This window comes from Oryctolagus cuniculus, chromosome 12 (genome assembly GCF_051225735.1).
Source record: "Oryctolagus cuniculus isolate XC-2025 breed Fujian yellow rabbit chromosome 12, ASM5122573v1, whole genome shotgun sequence".
NCBI classification, from domain to species: Eukaryota; Metazoa; Chordata; class Mammalia; order Lagomorpha; family Leporidae; genus Oryctolagus; species Oryctolagus cuniculus.
This window is the reverse complement of record NC_142878.1, coordinates 79186956-79210073: the sequence shown is the minus strand read 5'-3', so window position 1 is coordinate 79210073 and position 23118 is coordinate 79186956. Positions and strand designations below refer to the sequence as shown.

General features: G+C 39.9%; 1 protein-coding gene across 6 annotated transcripts in view; it reads right to left on the bottom strand.

The window, feature by feature from the left end:
* Positions 1–18158, bottom strand: part of TEX9 (testis expressed 9) — a 75204-nt gene extending 57046 nt beyond the window's left edge. For 2 of the 6 annotated variants that reach the window (XM_089310403.1, XM_070054246.2), the window contains exons 1-3: positions 18018–18060; positions 17819–17910; positions 9074–9137 (exon numbers count right to left, since the gene is read on the bottom strand). Coding sequence is in view for 2 of the 6 variants with exons in the window: in XM_002717709.5 (XP_002717755.2) it covers positions 6732–6811; positions 9074–9137; positions 17819–17910; positions 18018–18044 (263 nt within the window). In the remaining 4 variants the exon portion in view is untranslated. Of the gene's footprint in view, positions 1–6731; positions 7852–9073; positions 9138–9377; positions 9550–17818; positions 17911–18017 lie in introns of those variants that run through there. The other 4 variants (XM_002717709.5, XM_089310402.1, XM_051821988.3 and 1 more) reach the window with 4 other exon arrangements.
* Between the last annotated feature and the right edge of the window lie 4960 nt (positions 18159–23118).

Below are 23118 nucleotides of genomic sequence, written 5' to 3'. Positions count from 1 at the left end.
AGAAAAATTCAACAGAAATTTTATTTGAAAGGTGAAATGTACAATTATCAAGTAGACTCTGCTATAAGCCTAATTATCTACATGTTAAATTCATTTTGAATGAATGTCACAAACAAGTGATTTGGATAAATAATTCACCTTTGAGATATATAACGCCAATAGTTTTGGAGGAGAATGTAGCACAAATTTTAATGAACAGAAATCAAAAGAAGTTACTCAAGGCTTTACACAGAGATTATCCATTTTAAAAATGATTCATCACCGGGTTTTTTTTTATTGTGAGTTCACTCAATGTTACCATTCTTCTAAGGCATTTAAAGAATTTGGCCAGGAGTTGCTTCCATATGGGCCCTGGTTCTAGACCCAGCTGCTCCATTTCTGATCCAGCTCCCTGCTAATGGGCTAGGAAAGCAGCAGAAGATGGCCCAAGTACTTGGGCCCCATCACCCAAGTGGGAGACCTGAATGCAAACTCCTGGCTCCTGGCTTTGGCCTGGCCCAGCCTCAATCTTTGTGACCATTTGGGGAGTGATCCAGCAGTTGGAAGGTCTCTCTCCATCTCTATCTCTTCCTCTCTAACTCTGCCTTTTAAATAAATAAATCTTTAAAAAAATAATTTTCCCCTATCGTATTCCGTTTTCCCATTATACTCTGAACACTACAAAGGTAGGGATTATGTCTGCCTTGTTCTCTGCTGCATGTTTGGTACTTGTCATGGTATGTGGCATATAAGCTCTTAAACTGGTACTAAATATTGCCAAGTGGATGAATAAACTTATCTGAAATGCAAATCATTTTAATGTACATGGTTTTCAAACCATGTTTGTACTTTAAGACATGAAGTATTTACAGGGATCTACAACCACGGCCCATGGGCTAAATCCACCCCAAACTCATTCACTCACCTACTGTCTATGACTGTTTTGATCTTACAACAGCAAAGTTGTATAGTTTTAACATAGTCTATATAGCCCACAAATCCAGAAACATTCACCATATGGCTCTTTACAAAGTTCGCCTACCCTTTAACAAATGTCTACAGCATCTGCATTGATCTCTTTTAAAATATACCATTTCATATCTACTGTTGCTATGTAAAATATTCTACCATATCCTCTAAGAATTCCTAACTATATGCGGCCAACTGGAGAGTGAACTAGCAGATGGAAGCTCTCTCTCTCTGCCTCTCCTCTTTCTGTGTAACTCTTTCAAACAAACAAATATTTTAAAAAAAGAATTCCTAACTATAGTAGAGGCCATGAAATCACTTTCCATCAGATGTCACCCAATGTACTAGTCACACATAGGTTTTTTTCAACATCAAACACAAAAATATAGATAATACTAAATATAACCTCTTAAACTACTAGAACCACTGAGATGAATGAAAGTCTTCCTAAGTATCTGTTACAGAAACTAAGTAATCATTCTCACAGGACATAAAAAATGTCAAATATTTTACAAATTTAACTGTCATTTTTATTTCTCATTTCAAATTAATGTTTGCCATCTCTTTAGCATATTTTCTGCTCCTGGCATCCATACTTCCTACCTAGCCCACATCCACCAAAAGATATTTAATGGTTATGTGTCTTGAATCTTCAGGTTTCATAGTAATATTATTTTGCTGGTATAATTTCATGAAATTAAATTTGTTCATAAACAGTTTATTTGTAAATAGATTGAAACAATCTAAGGGTGAATCCTATTTCTAGAAAAGTGAAAGACATATATGAATACAAAGGAAACTAAATTCTGATCCCCTACATATGTTTTAAAATGGAGTAACTTTGGGAATTGAAAACATTTTATAAAATATAATAACTGACTATAATTACTTAGGTGGATTACCAGTGCTCCAACCTGAAATGGAAGGTATCCACACAGAATTATCTTTCAACTTTTTTAAAAATTTATTTTATTTATTTGAAAGGTAGAGTTACAGAGAAGCAGAAGCAGAGGCAGAGAGGTCTTCCATCTGCTGGTTCACTCCCTAAATGGCCACAAGAGCTGGAGCTGAGGCAATCCAAAGCTAGGAGTCTGGAGCTTCTTCCAGGTCTTCCCTGTGACTGCAGGGTCCCAAGCACTTGTGCCATCTTCTGCTGCTTTCCCAGGCACATTAGTAGGGAGTTGGATGGGAAGTGGAGCACCTGGGGCTCGAACTGGCACCTATATGATGCCGGCCCTGCAGGCAGCAGCTTTACCCTCTATGCCACAGCACTGGCCCCAATTTTTTTTTACCTTTCACAGCTCCCAGCTAATAGTCAAATGCTATGATAAGAGCCATCTGTTCAACAGTAGCATTTTTTAAAAAAAAACTACCTGTTGTAGGTAAACAGGTGTCTTCACCACTTTACACTTAGGGAAAATTTAGTACAAAAAAATTATCAGATTTGTTTTCATGCTTGTGAAATCTGTCTCTCACTTGCTTCAACAGAAATTAGAGATCATCTGTTGCTAACATCATTTCAATTCTTTAGTTAGTTGGATAAAGTTATATGTAATCTTTTTTTTTTTAAACTTTTATTTAATGCATATAAATTTCCAAAGTACGACTTATGGATTACAATGGCTTCCCCCCCATACCGTCCCTCCCACCCGCAACCCTCCCCTTTCCCACTCCCTCTCCCCTTCCATTCACATCAAGATTTATTTTCGATTATCTTAATATACAGAAGATCAGCTTAGTATACATTAAGTATGGATTTCAACAGTTTGCTCCCACACAGAAACATAAAGTGAAAAATAATAGATGATTTTTTTAAATGATGATGAAATCAGAGCAGACCTATTGTCATGTTTAATCCCAGTGAGAGTCAAGTTGGGAATTGATAATTTCTTTTTTTTTTTTTTTACAGAGGATCAGTTTAGTATGCATTAAGTAAGGATTTCAACAGTTTGCACCCCCATAGAAACACAAAGTGAAATATATTGTTTGAGTACTCGTTATAGCATTAAATCTCAATGTACAGCACATTAAGGATAGAGATCCTACATGTGGAGTAAGTGCACAGTGACTTCTGTTGTTGACTTTATCAATTGACACTCCTGTCTATGGCATCAGTAATCTCCCTATGCTCCAGTCATGAGTTTCCAAGGCTATGGAAGCCCTCTGAGTTCTCCGACTCTTATCTCTGGCCTCAGAATCAGCCCTAAAGACATTCGGAGCTGGCTGAAAAGCTCATGAGAGTATTTCAGGCATGGAAAGCCAAGACACTCTGGCAAAAGATCTCTGCGAGTGAGATCCCAGTGGAAAGAACAGGTCATCAAAGAAGGAGGTACCTTTCTCTGAAGGGATAAAGTTATATGTAATCTTATGTGCACTCAAATTCTAGAATTTTGGTAACTGTTAAGTATATTTTTATAAAATGTGTCAAAATTACATATAATAAGGATGAGTAGTTTCAAACTCTATGTACACATGTATGTGTATCAAATGGTGATATAAAAACACATTTTGATGTACTAATAAAAAATGCATGGGGCTGGAGTTGTGGTGTAGTCAGCACTTGCAATGCCAGCATCTTACATTGGTGCCCGTTCGTGTCCCTGCTATTCCACTTCTGACCCAGCTCCATGCTAATGGCTTGAGAAAAGCACTGGAAGATGGCCCAAACACTTGGTCACTGCCAACACTGTGAGAGACCTACATAAAGCTCCTGGCTTTGGTCAGCCCAGCACTGGCCACTGTGATCATCTGAGGAGTGAACCATCAGATGGATGATTGCTTTCTCTCTGTCTCTCCCTCGCTCTGGCTTTCAAAAACATCAACGAACCATTTAAAAAGTCAAAAGCAATACATAGGCAATAACTTCATGGGAGTGCCAGTAGTTAACCTATAACTAATAGGGCACAAAATTATTTTAAGGCTTATTTATGTAATTTATATATCATAAAATACACCTGCTTAAGTTATACTATTCAATAAACTTTAACTTGTGTGATCACATAAGCAGAACAAGAGAAAATTCCATTATTCCAAATAGCTTCCTTGTGTAGTCCCCTAACCACTCCCCAAAGCCTTAGATACCACTGATCAGATTTCTATCCCTATAGTTTTACCTTCTCCAGCATATTAAATAAATGGAAACGAAGATCATGTACATTTTTGGAATCAAGCTTCCTTCACTGAGCACCTATGTTATTGCTGTATCAGAAGTTCATTGCTTTTTATTGCCAAGTAGTATTCCATGCATGGATATACCCTAACTTGTTCATCCACTCATCATTTGATGGGTATTTGAGTTGTTTGAAGTTTCTGAAAGTTATGAATAACACTGTCCTAATATCTGCCTGCAGGTTTTTCTTGGACGTATGTCTTCATTTCTCTTGAGTAAATATTGAGGAAGGGAATTAACTGTTGGATTGTATGCAATAATTATTTCTGAAGATATGTATAATATTCTAATTAAAGTATGAGCCAAAAATATTACCACTTTAGTCACACAATTCTTATTTGTTTCTAAGCCCTGCAAGATATCTATCCATTTGCCTAATTAGGGTTGCATAGCTCTCAAAGTCTGGCTCTTGATCTTAGAAAATTGGGGAGCCATAGCTGTTTCATGATTTAAACAGCCATGAACAATTTCAATCTGCTTTTACAGCTTCTTTGCTGATGCAACCACTAGTGACCTTCTTATATTTGGTTTTGGTCCGTTCTATGTGCCATTATCACATCCACAGTTCCTTCCAACACTACAATTCATTACTACATTTCTTTATTTTACCCTGAACTTCTCTCTTTCTCAATTTAAAAACAGGTTAAAGTTGTCAGGCTTCTATGGAGAGACTACTCTCTGTTTAGATCTTTACCATAAGCTATTTATCCAGCTGGAAAGTTTCAGTAGATGCTATTTAATCTGGTCCTTGACCCAAAGGACTTCAACTCATTGGAACGTTTTATCCATAGTTGAAAAGGCCACACGTTTATTCTTTTTTTGTTTTTGTTTTTGTTTTTGTTTTGCCTTAGTTCAGTTTTTATAGACTTTTGTTCTTCAAATATGTCTTTAAGTTTATCTCCTAATTCTTGAAGTCTAAAAGCAGTTGATTACAATGAGAAGTCATCAAGGCTGGGTAGGATAAATAAATCAGTGGAATATAATTTAGAGTTTGAAAATAAAACCTATGTCTATGGGCAACTGATTTTTAACAAGAGTGTCTACACCATTAATAGGGGAAAGAATAGGCTACTTAACAAAAGATGCCAAGGACGGAAGGTTGATACTTTCTCATACCATATAAAAAATTAACTCAAAACAGATCAAAGACCTGAATCTAAGAGTTAAAGCTATAAAACTTCTTCCAAGAAACCAAAGGTATAAATCTTAATTGCCTTCAATTAGGTAATAAAGTATTCCATTTCATTTCTGCTTGCAAAACAGCCAATACTCTCAAACATATTTCTTTCTTACAATACCATGCCAAATACTTCTAACAACAACACCACAGATTCCTGATATTCAGTGTTCCAACCTCTCCACTAGTGCATAAGTTCATTAAAAATCTAGGGGCCAGCGCCGTGGTGCAGTAGGTTAATTCTCTGCCTGCAGCACCAGCATCCCATATGGGTGCCAGTTCTAGTCCTGGCTGCTCCTCTTCCAATCTAGCTCTCTGCTATGGCCTGGGAAAGCAGTAGAAGATGGCCCAAGTCCTTGGGCCCCTGTACCCGCATGGGAGACCCAGGAGAAGCTCCTGGCTCCTGGCTTCATATCAGCACGGCTCCGGCCATTTGGGGAGTGAACCAACGGAAGGAAGACCTTTCTCTCTGTCTCTCTCTCTCACTGTCTGTAACTCCACCTCTCAAATATATAAATAAATAAAATCTTTGAAAAAAATCTGTTCTGCCTCTCAATTTCCAATCGGTGACAATTTTGTTAAATTTACTACATGACATTAATTCTCTATCTTTACAGTCTTCAGCAAGTTTCCTTGCTGACTCCCACCTAACTACTAATCTAAAGCCACACTTTGAGAGTTTTCATTGTGCAGCACTCCACTCCCAATGCCAATTTCCAACTGAGTAAGAAATGCTAGGATAGTCACCTCAAAATCTCAGTGCCCTAACACACTCAATGTAGCAGCAGACAAAAAAGACCCCTTTCTCCCACATATTCCTCAGGATCACCCAGACAACTCATTGGGAGGTTTCACCAACTGAAATTTCACTGATCTTTGCACAGAAAGTCATTTGGAACTCCCTTCTGTCTTAGCTAGGAAGAAGTTAATTTGACTTTTGTTCACAACCCAATGACCAATGCAAAAGACTTAGAACTTTGGTGATCATCATGGTCTCCACTCTAATAAGATTTTACAATTTTGTTCACATTACTACTTTTCCTGTAAAACTGATTCCTAATACTTTATAGTTCCCTAATTTGATAATCCAGAAACCTACCTGAAATTCAAGAAAAAAAACTGATAACATATTATCTTTACTAATTATTTACCTTTATCTAATTTTGTAATTAGATAATTTTTGTAATTTTTAAAGAAAGGTAGTACAGTTTATACCTTTGACAAGTACTGACTATTTCTAAACTGCAGGATTTTGAAGACAATAATATTTATTTCAAAATAATTCTATTAAAATAACAGATAAAGAGCTTGCATTGTCACAAATGCTCAAGTATTATTAGTTTACATTATATAAATAGTCTTCAAATTAGATTTTCAACATTTGCATGTAAAAATTTTTGTATTATAAGATCCATAAACATCATTTAAATCACTTACCTTAAACTGTAATCACCTTCCTCTTCATATGATTTAATTTGTGATGAAATTGGCCTAGATCGTACCTCTTGCTGATCTCGCTAGTTAAGTAAGTAAAATTAGGTCATATATAATACAGGAAAAACCCACAAAATTAGGATATATTGAAGTGACCCTCTAATCACTCATCATTTCAGCACTGTCCCAAGTTTCTATGGTATTAAGGCACAAGATTCTGAATGTTACAGTATAAAAATAAGATCTGTAATATCCTAGCTTCACCTTTCATTCATTCCAGGTTATAAAAACTAGTCCTACAGGGACAATGTCCAGGTTATAAAAACCAGTCCCAAAGGGAAAATGTAAGAGTAACAAAGCCTTGAAATACTTCCAACTCTTGCTTTCTCTTTACATTAGTCTTCCATCTCATATAGCATGCAATGGAAATTAGAAAGTGGCATACAAAATGCAAAAAAAAAAAAATCCATTTAATGGGTACTTGTCTCAAATCAGGTAAAATTTCAATGTTGAAAACACCATGAAGATGGTAAAAATGAAGTACCAGAGGCCAGCGTCTAAAGCCCTAACCTGCAATGCCAGCATCTGATACAAGAACTGGTTTTGTGTCCAGCTGCTCTACTTCCTATGCAGCCCCCTGCTAATGACCTGGAAAAAGCAGCAAAAGATGGCCCAAGTATTTGGATCTGTGCTGTCTTGGTGAGAGACCCAGATGAAGCTTCTGCTTCAGCCTGGTTCAGCCCTGGCCATTGTGGCCATCTAGAGAGTAGACCAGCAGATCCAAGATCTCTATATACCTAACCTCTGCCTTTGAAATAGTAAGTAAATATTTAAAACAAAAGTGAAGTACCTCGACAAAAGAGCTTTTTGGCAAAGATACATCAAGAATTGAAAGTAAACAAAAAATCAGGATGGCCAAAGTTGTACTTAGCTTCTATGGGGAAAAGGGGATGTCCCCTCCCCCTTTCCCAGCCTTTTTCACTTTCATGTTCTGCTTGTTTTTGAGGAAGAAAGGTTCTCTTTAGGGAACTCTCAGAAAATAATACATAATAAATCTCTCATTCTACTGTATCTTAGAGTTTCTTTGCACATGTTTTCTTCTGCTCCTCATACACTGGCAAAACTAAAAAATGGAATAAAAACAGTTTTAAAAAATATTTAATGATAAATGCAGCTAGTAAATCTGTAACCATTATCTACAGATATTACTTGAAATGTTATACATGATACATTTCTTATTCCTAAACTAACAAAGAATTGTGTATTTGTGTAAGACACTAAAATATTACCGAGATTTAATTTCTTGCATCTATCAATTCCATTTTGAAGAGTACAGGGTTTTAAAAGGAAGAATGATACTTAAACTAGGATAAGAACTGGTAGAAGTTTGAAAGTAGACAATTTACTCCTCACAAAAGGGCTATTCTACCTTATCAATTGACAGTGGGCAGGCTGACCCTCAAGGAGTGATGCCTCAACACAGGAATACCCAATTTAATATCAGAATGCGGGATAATATGCTTAGCTACCCTGCTCAGAGATACAATCTCACCAAATTTTCTTGATTAAAAATGTGATTCTAGTCTACCTCTAAGAATCTGAGTTACATCCAACTGCAAAAGTTGAAGAAATAAATTATCACTAAATTTCAGTAATAATTGTTATCACTTAATCAACTTTCATCTAGAGGACAATTTATGTCAATCTCCACTGAAGTACAGGGTTAATTCTATTTACTCTCAAAATATTAATCTTTTGATACTAGGAAATACTTAATTATGTAGTATTAAGATTCCAACTCAATGAATGGAAAATGTAAAAAGTGGAAAACACTTTTCCATTGGTATTTTTAAAGCTTTGGCTTATCCAGGGTCGGCACCATGGCGCAGTAGGTTAATCCCCCGCCTGCAGCGCCGGCATCCCACATGGGCGCCAGTTCTAGTCCCGGCTGCTCCTCTTCCAATCCAGCTCTCTGCTGTGGCCCAGGAGGGCAGAGGAGGATGGCTCAGGTCCTTGGGCCTTGCACCCACATGGGAGACCAGGAAGAAGCACCTGGCTCCTGGCTTCAGATCAGCGCAGCTCTGGCCATTGAGGCCATTTGGAGAGTGAACCAATGGGAGGAAGACCTTTCTCTCTGTCTCTCCCTCTCACTGTCTATGAATTAAATATTTTTAAAAAAGAAACTTTGGCTTACCCAAAACACACCCATACATATATACATACTATATTCATGCATATGTAACCATGTTCAATTTGTGATAATTTATTGAGCTGTATATTTGTTCTGAGTACATTTTTGATATGCTACATGAAATTAAAAAGTTAAAAACCTAGCATTTACTTACAATTACTTCTTCAGCTTGTCGAACCAGGTCAGCGGTTTTTGCCTCCAATTCTGCATTTAAGCGCCTAAAAGCAGAAAATAAGTTAACTGAAATACACAGAAGATTCTTAACAAAATTGAAAGTAATTACACTTCAGCAAGTGACCTAATACACAAATGGAAAACATTCCCAGGACATTTCCCTCCTCAGACAGACAAAGCTGTCAGAACTTACTGACCCAACTCCTCCACTGTGGTAGGGACTCAAACACTGCCAACGCTGGCCTTTCTGGGGCCCTTTACTCACTGCAAGTGAAGGGGCTTACCTGACTCCTAACTTAGAAAGAACATAAACTGCATGCATTCAACTCTGCTGTAACTGTCATTTTCTTCAGATTGGCTACCTGCAGGGAGCACCAGGTTCTAACCTCAATCCTCCACAGAGGACACGAGGAGGCAGAGTCGGGGGCGAGGCCTGCTCAGGGAAGAGGTGTGGCTGTCATTAAGTAGCTACATCTGGGGTCCACTGCATGTTTCCATATTAGCCTCATCAAAAACAAAGGAGATTATTCTTTTTTTATTTTTTATTTAGTAAATATAAATTTTCAAAGTACAGTTAATGGATTACAATGGCTTCCCCCCATAATTTCCCTCCCACTCACACCCCTCCCATCTCCCACTCCCTCTCCCATTCCATTCACATCAAGATTCATTTTCAATTCTCTTTATATACAGAAGATCAATTCAGTATCTATTAAGTAAAGATTTCATCAGTTTGCACCCACACAGAAACACAAAGTGTAAAATACTGTTTCAGTACTAGTTATAGCATTACTTCACATTGGACAACACACTAAGGACAGATCCCACATGAGAAGTAGGTACACAGTGACTCCTGTTGTTGACTTAACAATTTGACACTCTTGTTTATGGCGTCAGTAATCTCCCTAGGCTCTAGTCATGAGTTGCCAAGGCTATGGAAGCCTTTTGAGTTTGCCGACTTCGATCTTATTCCAACAGGGTCATTGTCAAAGTGGAAGTTCTCTCCTCCCTTCAGGGAAAGGTACCTCCTTCTTTGATGGCCCCATTCTTTCCACTGGGATCTCACTCGCAGGGATCTTCTATTTAGGTCTTCCTTTTTTTTTTTTTTTTTTTTTTTTCCAGGGTGTCTTGGCTTTCCATGCCTAAAATACTCAAAGGAGATTATTCTGACCCTCACCTGCCACTATTTTTTCAGTATCTAGTGAAAAATAGTTTACTTAGTCCCACCAAAACCACAAGAATGACAATATCGTTGAAAGACATTGTTTTTAAAGGACAAATTGCTTATAGTTTTACTACCATCATTTGACCATTTTTATTTTTGAATTTCCCTTCCAATTTTCATCTATAACATTTACAAATTTTTACTTTTTTTGCACAGCAGTGGAGTGAATGTGTAACGTCTTTACAACTAGCAACTTAAATACCTGCATGAAACTCCAATGGATCGCAGTTAACATAATATACTAAACTCTTCCATTGTCAAAGTCAGTTTTTAAAGGTTAACAGTATATCAGCATCTTCAAAAAACATTCACCTTTTTTCTCCTATTGAAAGGTCATTTTGAGACGATTTGGTTCTTTTGAAGTTATAAGCAGACATGAATAAACAGAAATCACCGATAACCTCTAATCCCAGGAAAAAGAGAGGGGCACTACCACATTCTTTATTAAAACAGTCTGATATTTTAAGAAATATTTTCATATTTTGAGATTCTTTGGTCAAAAGAAGAATATTTACGAAACACTTAAAACCTGTATTTAAAGTGCTGTTAATCTGAATTTTAAATTTCCTAGCAAGAGTCCTGAAGACTTAAATAGATGCTCCCAATCCTTACAGTAAATCGAGATGACTAAGAAAACCAGTCTTAAATTCCAAATCCAAGGAAACACCGGATAAAATATGATGAAGGAAATACTTTGCTGAGCTCAAACTCAGGCAAGGGAAATGCCCTGGTACTAAATATAAAGCAGCAATTCAAAGTGAGAGCAGTAAACAGGAACAGAAGCCAAAATAGCTTAACAGTTAGAAGCTGAGGCACGTGTGAGTCATGAAGGGGACACCTGTGAAACACAGGCTACAAACCCTCTGCCCATAACCTTAGGAGAACAGAAAAGCAGCCACAGCCAGTCATTAAAACACAGAGTGGAATCCAAATTCACCTTCCCAGATGTTCCAAGGACACTATGCCAAAACTTTCATGTGGAAGAAAGCAGGCCTAGAACCAGTGAAATCTCTAAGCTAGTAAAGATAAATTTCAAACCACCTATAGAGACATGTACCCATCTAGAATATATGAACTCCCTCACACAGCAACCCTACTAACGTTGACTTCAAAAACACAAGTTACATAAAGAAATAAGCCACTAAAATGGAGAATCAGCACATGAAAGGGAAAATTAGTACCATGAGAAACGGAGACAAAACAAACTAAGGAAGATTCTTTAACATTTTCAATGTGGACAAAAAAAGTAAGGACACCATTTGACAAGACCCATATATTACATTAAACACAGAATTTATATTATATTAAACACTGAATTTAAAAAAGAAATCACATAACTGAAAACCAAAATCATTCAAAATTAAAAGCTCAAACTCAGTGGATATGGCAAGCAATAGAATGGACTGAAGAGGAATGAACGAATTAGAAATGAGCATGAAGAGGGCTGGCATTATGACATATGGGTTAAGCATCCCATACGCGACATCAGCAGCCTATAAGTGACGTCAGCATCCCTTATGGGCACCAGTTCAAGTCCCAGGTTCTCCACTTCTGATCTAGCTCCCTAATAATCTAAGAAAGCAGTGGAAGATGGTTCAAGTCCTTGGGCCCCTGCACCCACACTGGAGATCTGAAAGAAGTTCCTGACTCCAACTTTAGCCTGGTCCAACCCTGGTCATTGCAGCCATTTGGGGAATCAATCAATGGATGGAAGATCTCTTTTATGTCTTTCAAAAAAACAAACAAATCCTAAAAAAAAAAAAAAAAGAAAAGAAAAGAAATGAACATGAGGAAATCATCTACAAGAAGGTACAGAAAAACAAAGGGATAAAAAAAAACACCAAAGAGAGTTAACATCCATTGAAGACAGAATCTGTGACAAAGACAAGTGTTATCTATCTGATCTCTAATAGAAATAACAGAAAGAAATCCTAGAGATAGAAATATCAATATTTGAAGAGATAATGCTGAAAATTTTCCAAATAAGAAGGACGTGGATCACAAACAGAATACAGAAAGCAAATTCACACTTGTACATATGATGGTGAAATGGCAAAACTAAACTAAATATTCTGAAACTCCCAACTCATTATTTTAAAAGATCAGAGAAAAACAATACAATACAATTATCAAAAACCTGATGGCAGATGGATCATTAACATCTGTGGATGCCAAGACACAACAAAAGGATGTGCTGAGTGGACTGAGAGAGAAAAAGTGGCCATCTAGAATTCTATGTTGGATAAGATGTCATTGAAAAGTAAGTTCAAAGGAACAGAACTCTCAGAAAACACTGGAGCGTTTAAGACAGCTCTTCACATAGTTAGTAATGAAGGGTCTATGCGTCAGGAAGGAGGAAAGTGAACCTGGAAAAAAAAGATTCACGAAGAACAAGATATCAGAAAACACAATAAAACTAATTTTTTTTTTTTTTTTTGGACAGGCAGAGTGGACAGTGAGAGAGAGAGAGACAGAGAGAAAGGTCTTCCTTTGCCGTTGGTTCACCCTTCCAATGGCCGCTGCAGCCGGCGTGCTGCACTGATCCGAAGCCAGGAGCCAGGTGTTTCTCCTGGTCTCCCATGGGGTGCAGGGCCCAAGCACTTGGGCCATCCTTCACTGCACTCCTGGGCCACAGCAGAGAGCTGGACTGGAAGAGGAGCAAGAGGGACAGAATCCAGTGCCCCAACCGTAACTAGAACCCGGGGTGCCGGCACCGCAGGTGGAGGATTAGCCTAGTGAGCCGCGGTGCCTGGCCTAAATTTTTTTTTTGACAGGCAGAGTGGACAGTGAGAGAGAGAGACAGAGAGAAAGGTCTTCCTTTGCCGTTGGTTCACCCCCCAAAAAGGCTGCTGCGGCCAGCGCGCTGCGCCGATCCGAAGCCAGGAGCCAGGTGCTTCCTCTTGGTCTCCCATGCGGGTGCAGGGCCCAAGGACTTGGGCCATCCTCCACTGCACTCCCAGGCCACAGCAGAGAGCTGGACTGGAAGAGGAGCAACTGGGACAGAATCCAGCGCCCCAACTGTGACTAGAACCCAGGGTGCCCGCGCCGCAGGTGGAGGATTAATCAAGTGAGCCATGGTTCTGGCCAAAAAAAAAAAAACACAATAAAACTAAATTAATACAAACTTAAAAGTCACACTGATTATTAACTGGGTGTAGGTGTTTTCAAAACTAAGAATTATCTAACTTGAAGGAGGAAAACCAAGGGGCCAGTGCCATGGCTCACTTGGTTAATCCTCTGCCTGTGGCGCCAGCATCCTACATTGGCGCCAGGTTCTAGTCCCGGTTGGGGGGTGCCGGGTACTAATCCTGGTTGCTCCTCTTCCAGTCCAGCTCTCTGCTGTGGCCAGAGAGGGGAGTGGAGAATGGCCCGGGTGCATGGGCCCCTGCACTTGCTTGGGAGACCAGGAGGAGGCACCTGGCTCCTGGCTTCGGATCGTGGCGGCCATTTGGGGAGTGAATCAACAGAAAGAAGACCTTTCTCTCTCTCTGTCTATAACTCTGCCTGTCAAATAAATTTTAAAAACAAATAAAATCAAATCTTTCCAAGAAAGAAAAAGGAAAATAATGAAATCTCATTCACTCTAACGGAGACAAACAAAAACCAAAATTATGGTAGAAAACATGAAAAATAAGATGACAAAGGCAACTTCAAATTAGCAAACATAATAATTTAAAGAAATTCATCAATTAGGGGCCAGCCTCATGACATAATGGGTTAAGCTGCCCCTGCAACGCCAGTTCAAGTCCTGGCTGCTCTACTTCTGATCCAGCTCCCTGTTAACATGCCTGGGAAAGCAGCGAAAAGCGGCCCAGGTCTTTGGGCCCCTGCACCCACGGGGGAGACCCAGATGGAGCTTCTGGGTCCTGACTTCAGCGTGGCCCAGCCCTGGCCACTGCAGCTATTTGGGAGTGAATCAGTGGATGGAAGATTACTATCTGTATCCCTCTCTCTCTGTAACTCTGCCTTTCAAATACATAAAATAAATCTTTAAAATTAGATTAGCAAGAAAATCAAAGGTAGTTCTTTGTAAAAACCAATAAAAATCTTCCATGTAGATGGAAAAGATGAAAGCAAACCACACTGGGAAGTACCCAGAAGAAGAATGTAGAAAGGTATTCAAAACATTCATGGAAAAATGAAATTAAAAGATGCTTATACTGGTGCAAAATTTTTTTAAATCGATGCATAGTTTCAATAATACACATTTTCCATATTTTTGATGACTCTTCATGGTTGTAGATACAGTCTAGATTTAAAACATGTAAGCATAAATTCACACAAATATATTCTATTAAAACATACATGAATAATTTTTAAAAAACTATCCATAACCAAAATTTATTCTAGAAGAAATAGTGAATCTAAATAGGTAAACAACCGTTGAGGAAACTAAATTCATAGGCAAAAAGAAATCTGTTGACAAAAAACAAAAAAGAGTCAAACAGGTTCACAATTTTAACCAAGAACAAAACAATCCCTAAACATAAAAAGTTTTCAAGACCATAAAAAAAAGAAAAACTATCCAACTTATTTCACAGAGCTAAGATAATACTATTAAAATCAGAAAAGAAAATAACTTATAAAAAATAAAATAAAATAAAAAATAAAATAGAAGAAAAGCATACAACCAACTTCATTTGTGTTCATGGATACAAAAAAACCCAAAGCAAAATTACAGCATCCAACCATCTTTAAAGGAAAACAACAGATCTGTTATTTTCATATGATAAAACATTTAAAAGGGAAAATATACCACCACCTGAATTAATTAGAGGAAAAAAGAGTTTTGAAGGATTTAACCTCTGCTCAAGTTAGGTATTAAGGGAATAATTTCTGTAAGTTTGATGAAAGGAATCTACCAAAACCCACAACAAACCTGAAAGGCAATGATAAATTATTTAAATGAGCTCCTCAAAGTTATAACCAAGATAAGGAAGTGCACCATCATTTTTTTCTACTACACACTGCACTAAAGGTCCTAAACGCAGAGGGAAAAATGATGATGAACGAGAAACTGTGAAGATAAAACAACCCTAATTTGCATGTGATATGACTATCTTCATCAACAATCCAAGGAACTCAACAGAATGAATTAGTAAGTTTAGAGGCCAGTGCTGTGGCACCGCAGGTAAAGCTGCAGCCTGCAAGGCTGGCATCCCATATAGGTGCTGCCTGTTCCAACTGCTCCATTTCTAATCCAGTTTCCTGCTGATGGCCTGGGAAAGCAGTGGAAGATGGCCCAAGTGTGTGGGCTCCTGCTACCCACGTGGGAAACCCGGATGAAACTCCTGGCTCCTGTCTTCAGTCTGGTCCAGTCCTGGCCTTTGTGACCATCTGGGGAGTAAACCAGTGGATGGAAGATCGATCTCTCTCTGTCTCTCCCTCTCTCTCTGTAACTCTGACTTTAAAATAAATAAACATCTCTTTTTAAAAAAAATTGAGATTAGCAGGGCTAATTTCTGTCTATATAAACATATATATAGCACCAACAAGTACAATCAATAAAATACAAATTAGAAAATGTTAAAAAAAGCCATCATTGCAGCAACAAACTACACTTCAAATTATATACCCAACACTTTCATGTAGTAAAATGATAACTCCCGCTGAACAGAACAGTTCCTATAATTTCAGACTTGAAATAGGATTGCATCTCCAATGGCACACTAGAGTCAGGTCCATAATACACTCTCAAGTAACTTAAGTGAATTAACTTAATAACATAGGTATTTAATACTACCTAGTCAACTGGTAATGGAAATAACTGTTTTGGTTCTGGCACAGCTGATATAGAACCGTAAAAGGACAAAAGGTTAAGTTGTTTAAGTACTCTTTTGAATTGGGATAACAGGCCCATTTGATAAGGGAGAGAAGGATGACTGCCTGCCTACATGCTGTGGCAATTTGGCTTGTGTTTAGCCCATCTAAAGACAGTGCACTTCAGTATTAATTTTTTTTTTTTTTGATATTTGACAGAGTTATAGACAGAGAGAGACACACACACAGAGAGGTCTTCCTTCTGTTGGTTCACTCCCCTAATGGCCGCCACGGCCAGCACTGCGCCGATCCGAAGCCAGGAGCCAGGTGCTTCCTCCTGGTCTCCCATGGGGTGCAGGGCCCAAGCACTTGGGCCATCCTCCACTGCCCTCCCGGGCCACAGCAGAGAGCTGGCCTGGAAGAGGAGCAACCAGGACTAGAACCTGGCGCACATATGGGATGCGGGGGGCCGCAGGAGAAGGATTAACCAAGTGAGCCATGGCGTCGGCCCCCTTCAGTATTAATTTTAAATATGCTTTGATTTTACATATATGATAGTAACTATTTAACACTCCGAAGAATTGCCAGATTGTTTTCCAAATTTTAAATCAGTTTTTTTTATTATTATTTCAAAGGGAGAGTTAGAGAAGTATCTTCCATCTGCTGGTTCACGCCACAAATGGCTGCAGAGGCCAGCGCTCAGCCAGGAGCCTAGAATCCCATCTGGGACTCCCACGAGGGTGCAGGGGCCTAAGTACTTGGGCCATCCTCTGCTGCTTCCCAGGTGCATTAGCAGGGAGCTGGATCAGAAGTCGAGCAGCCAGGACTCCAATTGGGAATCTTACAGGATGCTGGCACTGCAGCCAGTGACTTAGCCTTTGGCACCACAGTTACTTTAGTTTTAATTAAAAAGAAGGGAGTTGCTAAAATATACTTCCATAAGAATGTCAGATGGCAAATAAAACAAACATGGTCTCTGCCCTTGTGGAACTGCCCTTTAGTAGAAGAGACACAAAATCTAAAACCAATGAATTGACTCTAACAAATTATACTAATTACAAAAGAAAAACCCGAAAGATAGCAACAACAAACAACACATAGCCTAGTATTTAACATAATCAAGGTAGAAAGCAGGTGCGATCATCCTAAAGGAAGAGAAGGAAAAAGTTTTCAGAACTAAAAGGCCACCAAGATTGGAGAAGTTAATAGAAAACAAACACACACATACATGCGCGGGCACAAGATCAAATAAAAGCATAGGCAGGAGCCGGATGCGTCAGAGTTTCTGAAGCGCGACAGGAAACCAGTGCGGCTTTTCACGCAGAGGAACGACATGCTCAAATTAACCAGAGTGCCCGGGCTTCTGTGTGACAACGGAGGATGAGAACGGTACTTCCAGCCGCACGGAGAAACGTGCTTTCAACCTCCAGAGAAATGCACCTCACGTCGACTCCAGGCCCTGGAAGTTACGCGAAACCAGGAACCGAAAGTGGCCGTGGCGGCTCCTGCTATCCGAATGCTTTCAACAGTGTCATCTAGCTAAAGAACACGTCTCCTTGAGCAAGACTTTCGCCCCCTTCAAGTATCTTCTGAGAGGCAAGCGAGGAACCACGGCGGCCAGGGGGGGCGGGATGCTGGGAAAGCAACGCTACCCGGGGGAGCAACCCCAAAGACGCGGCCAGTCTCCCGGAAAAGTGCTCGTCAGAGAGAGAAAAAAGGCTCAACTTCCAAGTGTCTTACTTATATTCTTCCTCCTGAGCGAGGAGGTCCCGTCGGGGAGCCGCAGGCTGCCGCACGCGCGACGGGAGCGGCGTCCCGGGAACGCTGCGTCCCTGTAAAAGAGGCAGAGCCTTTCAGACCCGGAGATCAACTGAGTTATTAGGCGTCCCTGCCGCGGAGGGCCCAACCGCCACCCCCTGGAGGCTGGGGGTGAACTGACCCTCCGACCGAGACTTCTCCCTGCCATCTTTCGCGGCCACGACGCGGTTACCGAGGCAACGACGTATCTTCTCGCGAGAGGTTCCGCATCCCGCAGGGGCGGGAGGTCTCTTCCCACTCCCCGGGCGCTCGGCGCGAGCGTTGGGGCGGGGCCCGGGGGCGGGGCAGTGGGCGCGGCGGCTCGGCGGTTCGGCGGTACGGCGGTTCGTTCCAGCTCCGGGAGAAGCCGATGTAGTGCTTTGACTTAAGCCCGAGTGTATTCTCGAATAGGGGTGAAAGGGCTCCAGCCAAAGAACGCAGATCTGTTTCTAATACTCCATAGCAAGCAGGCGAGTGACGCCCTACCCTGTTGTGCTTTCCCAACCATTCGTGGCCAATGTGAGCCTAAGCCCCTTTATGTAAAATGCATTCTTTTCTCAAGTTCTGATTTCTAACGTTTATTCAGAGCGGGAGGAGCTCGGGCTGTCAAGTCGGTCGGCCTAAGTTCATATTCTGGTTCTGCTGCTAAGTACCGCCGTGGGAAATCCCTCTGTTACCTCAGTTGCCTCATCTGTGAAATGGGAGGAAGAGTAGTGCCCAGTTCACAGGGTTATTCTGAGGCACAAATGATATCAGCCTGAGAATCAGGGAACATCGTAAAAAGTCCCCAGTGCCAGTTATTCCGGAGTCAAATTGAGAGTCCAGAAATAAGCCTTCACATGAACGAGCAACTGATCACCAGGGTAGTCGGACATTCAGTGGGCTAAGAGTACTCGACCACAAATGGACAACAGTTGGATATCCACATGCAAAAGAATGGATTGGACCTTACCTTATACCATGTGCAAGTTTTTAAAAAGATTTATTCATTTATTTGAAAGGCAGATTTACAGAAAGGCAGAGGCAGAGAGAGAGAGAGAGAGAGAGAGAGAGAGGAGAGAGAGAGGTCTTACATCTTCTGGTTCACTCCCCAGATGGCCCCAATGGCCAGAGCTGAGCATATCCGGAGCCAGGAGCCAGGAGCCTCCTCCAAGTCTCCCATGTGGATGCAGGGGCCCAAGGACCTGGGCCATCTTCCACTGCTTTCCCAGGCCATAACAGAGCCGAATCGGAAGTGGAACATCTAGGACTTGAACTCATATGGGATGCCGGCACTGCAAGTGGCAGCTTTACCTGCTATGCCACAGCACCAGCCCCACCATGTACAAATATTAAAATGGAACAAAGACCTAAACTTCAAAGCTTAAACTATAAAGCTCTTCAAAGAAATCATAGGTGTAAATCTTCATGCTCTTGAATTAGGTGGTGGATTCTTGAATGTAACACCAAAACCACAAGTGAAAAGTGACGAAAGAATAATGGATAAACTGGGGATCATCAAAATAAGCATTTTTGTTTCAAAAAATGGCAATAAAAAGACAAGGAGAATTTTACAGATTATGTATCTGGAAGAGGCTTATGTCTAAAATATATAAAGAATTATTGAACTTTAAAAGTAAAAATGCAGAAAGCCAAATCAAATATGGGTAAAGGATCTTTGATAGTAATTTCTCCAAAGATACGCAACAGATAAACAGAACAGGTTCTATATATTCAGTCTTCACAGAAATGAAAAATAAAACCTCCATGAAATACTACTTCACACCCACCAGGCAGGCTATAATCAAAAAGATGGACAAATAAAAGAGTGGGGGAGGAAGTAGAGGAATTCAAACCATCATATTCTGTTGGAGAGAATGTAAAAAGTTTTCTTTAAAGTTTGTACATACAATTACTGAGGCTGGCATTGTGGCATAAAGAGTAAAGCTGCCACCTACGATGCTGGCATCCCATATGAGCGCTGGCTGGAGTCCCGGATGCCTCACTTCCAATCCAGCTCCTTGCTAATGGCCTGGGCAAGCAGCGGAAGATGGTCCAGATCCTTGGGCCCCTGTACCCAAGTAGGAGATCAGGAAGAAGCTCCTGGCTCCTGGTCCTGGCTCCTAGCTCCTGGCTTCAGCCTGACCCAGCCCTGGCCATTGCTGCCATTTGGGGAGTGAACCAGCAGATGGAAGAATTAAAAGGCCCCCCTCTCTTTTGCTCTCTCCCTTCTGATCCAGCTGCCTGCTGGATGCGCCTGTGAAAGCAGTGGAGGATGGCCTAACTGCTTGGGCCGCTGCATCCATGTGGGAGACCAGGATGAAGTTCCTGCCTCTTGTCTTCAGCCTAGCCCAGCCCTGGCCATTGAGGCCATTTGAGGAATGAACCAGCATGGAAGATCTCTCTCCCTCTCTCTGTAACTCTACCTTTCGAAAAAAAAAATTAAATCTTTAAAAATGATTTATGCAGTGGCATATTATTAAAAAACAAAAATAAATTAAGTGCTGATAAATACTACAATAAATCTATTAAGCTTTAAACATATACTAGGTGAAAAGCTGTTCACAAAAGACTACATACTATTTAATTTCATTTACAAAGAGCATATATTGTATGATTTCATCCCAATATGATTCCATTCTGACAAGTAAATGAAATGTCCAGAATAGGCAAATCCAGAGAGGCAGAAAGTAGATTAGTGGCTGCCTAGACCTTGCAGATGATGTAAGATTGACTAAAGTTTGCAGTTTTTTTGAGTATTAAAATGTTCTAAAATTTTTCATAGTAATGGTTGCATAACTTTGAATATACTAAAAGCCAGTGAGTAACACATTACATGGATGAGTAGTACATATGTGTAATACATCACTCAAGCTATTGAAATAGTAAATTGTATAAAGAGCCAGGGGACAGAGAAAGTTAACACTGTGCTAACACTAACCTTAAGAAAACTGCGGTAGTTATATTAATTTCAAACAAACATGGCTTCCTAATAAGGAAAATCAGGGAGAAAGAAGAGTATTACATAAAGACAGATCAGTTCTCCAAGGAGACATAACAATACTTAGTGTATATGCACCTAACAATGGAGTGTCAAAATATATGAGGCAAAAACTGTTAGGAATGCAAGGAGAAATAGACAAATCCACTATTGCATTTGGAGACTTCAATAACTCTCTTTCAGTAATGTATAGTTCAAGCAGGCATAAAATCAGTAAAGATATAGCTGCTCTAAACAGCACTGTCAATCAACTTGATCTCATTGACAATTATAGCAGCCTCTATCTAACAATTGCAGAATACACATTCTTCTCAAGTTCACATGAACGGTTACCAAGATACACAACATTCTGGGCCATAAAACATTCTTCAATTTAAAAGACAGAAATTATATTGGTTTTCTAGGGCTGGTGTAACAAAGTATAGCCACATAACAACATTTTGGTCAATGACAGAACACTTATACAAGGGTAGTCTCATAAGATTATAATGGCAGTGAAAAATCCCTGCCAACTACTGATATTATAGCCAGCATTATAAGATAGCACAGTACTCACATGTTTGTGGTAAGGCTGGCATGAACAAACAAACTGCCAGTTTCATGAAAGCATAGCACATAGGATTATTTATAAGATGTGACACTTGATAATAAAAGTAATGGGCTACTTACTAAATTGTGTTCTTATATTATGCTTTTTAATCATTATTTGAGTGATTCCACAGTTTTAAAAGTTACTTTTTGAATTTTTTGTGTATTTATTTCTTTGAAAGACAGAGAGGTGAGAGGCAGAGAAATACAGATTGGAGTGGGGGTGACAGGGGAGAGAGAAACAGAGATCTTCCATGATCTGCTGCTTTTCACAAATGCCAGCAACAGCCAGGGCTGTGCCAGGCCAAAGGCAGCAGTCTAGAATCCATCTCTCTCTCCATGTGGGCAGCACAGACCCCAAGTACTTGAGCCATCATGTACAGCCTCAGGATGTGCATTAGCAGGAAGCTGGAATTGGAAGCAGAAATGGAACTCAAACCCAGGCACTCTGATATGGAATGCAGGCATCCCAAGCGGCGTTTCAACCACTGGGTCAAACACCTGTCCCCTATTTATATTTTAAAAGGAAAGTTTGCTATAAAACAGTATGCCGTGTTATGCCAACTGTAGCCTCAAAACATCTTATTTTTACCATGCTTATTTATCGCCTCATTTTCTTTTTACTTGATTCATTCTCATGTTGTTTTGGTCACAATGTACCCTAATTATACAAAATCTGCTGCTAATGTTGCCAGTAACTACCCTCATTGGATGACTGAACTGAAAACAAATTTAATGTGGAGATGGGAGATCAGTGATGGCTATTGCTCACCAGACAGGCATGTCCCATTCCACTGCAGTTACCATCTTGAAGAACAAAGTGACACAAGCTGCTAAAGGATGTGCTTTATTGAAGGCAACAAGACTAAAATAAATTGAAAAAGGCCTCTACAGGATGTGGAGAAACTTCTAAGGACTGGATTGAAGACCAACACAAAGTGTGTCCCTCTCCACACCATGACAATTGTGGGCAAATCAAAGTTTGTTTACAAGGTTGCACAAAATGGTTGGCACTGGCCATGTTAAATTTACTGCTAGCCCTGGGTGGCTTAAATAATTCAAGAATTATTACTCATTACATCATATGAAGGCAAATAGTGGGATTGCAAGTGCTGATATGGAGGCACCAAAGAAACACCTGATAAGGTGATTTTGGAGGAAAATTACTTATGAAAGCAAATCATCAATGGGAATGAAATCTCCAGAATCTGGAAATAGATGCCTGAATGGGATTTCATCCACAAAAAGGCCAAGTCAGTGCCAGGATTCAAGACTTTTGAGGACAAGATAATAGTTTTGCTCAGGAGCAACGTTCAAGCTACAAACTGAAACCTTTGTGATCTGACACAGCAAGAACCCAGGCGCCTTGAAGCCTATCCATAAACTCCCACTGCCAGTGCACCACAGGAGCAAACGGAAGTCACAGATGACCCAACTCCTTTTCCATGAGGCCCTTTCAAATGACTAAGCCAGCAAGATTGAGAAATACTGTTTGTAGAATAACATATCTTTCGGTATTTACTTATTATCCATAGTGTTCATACGTATCCTTCCTTGATTGGTGATCTTTGTATGACCATCAAAGTGGTATTTCTTTACCTGAATTCCTCCTCTTTGGTCCAACAAATCATGGAGTTGTAGCCTTTTTACGATTTACTGCCAGAGGAAGATCATC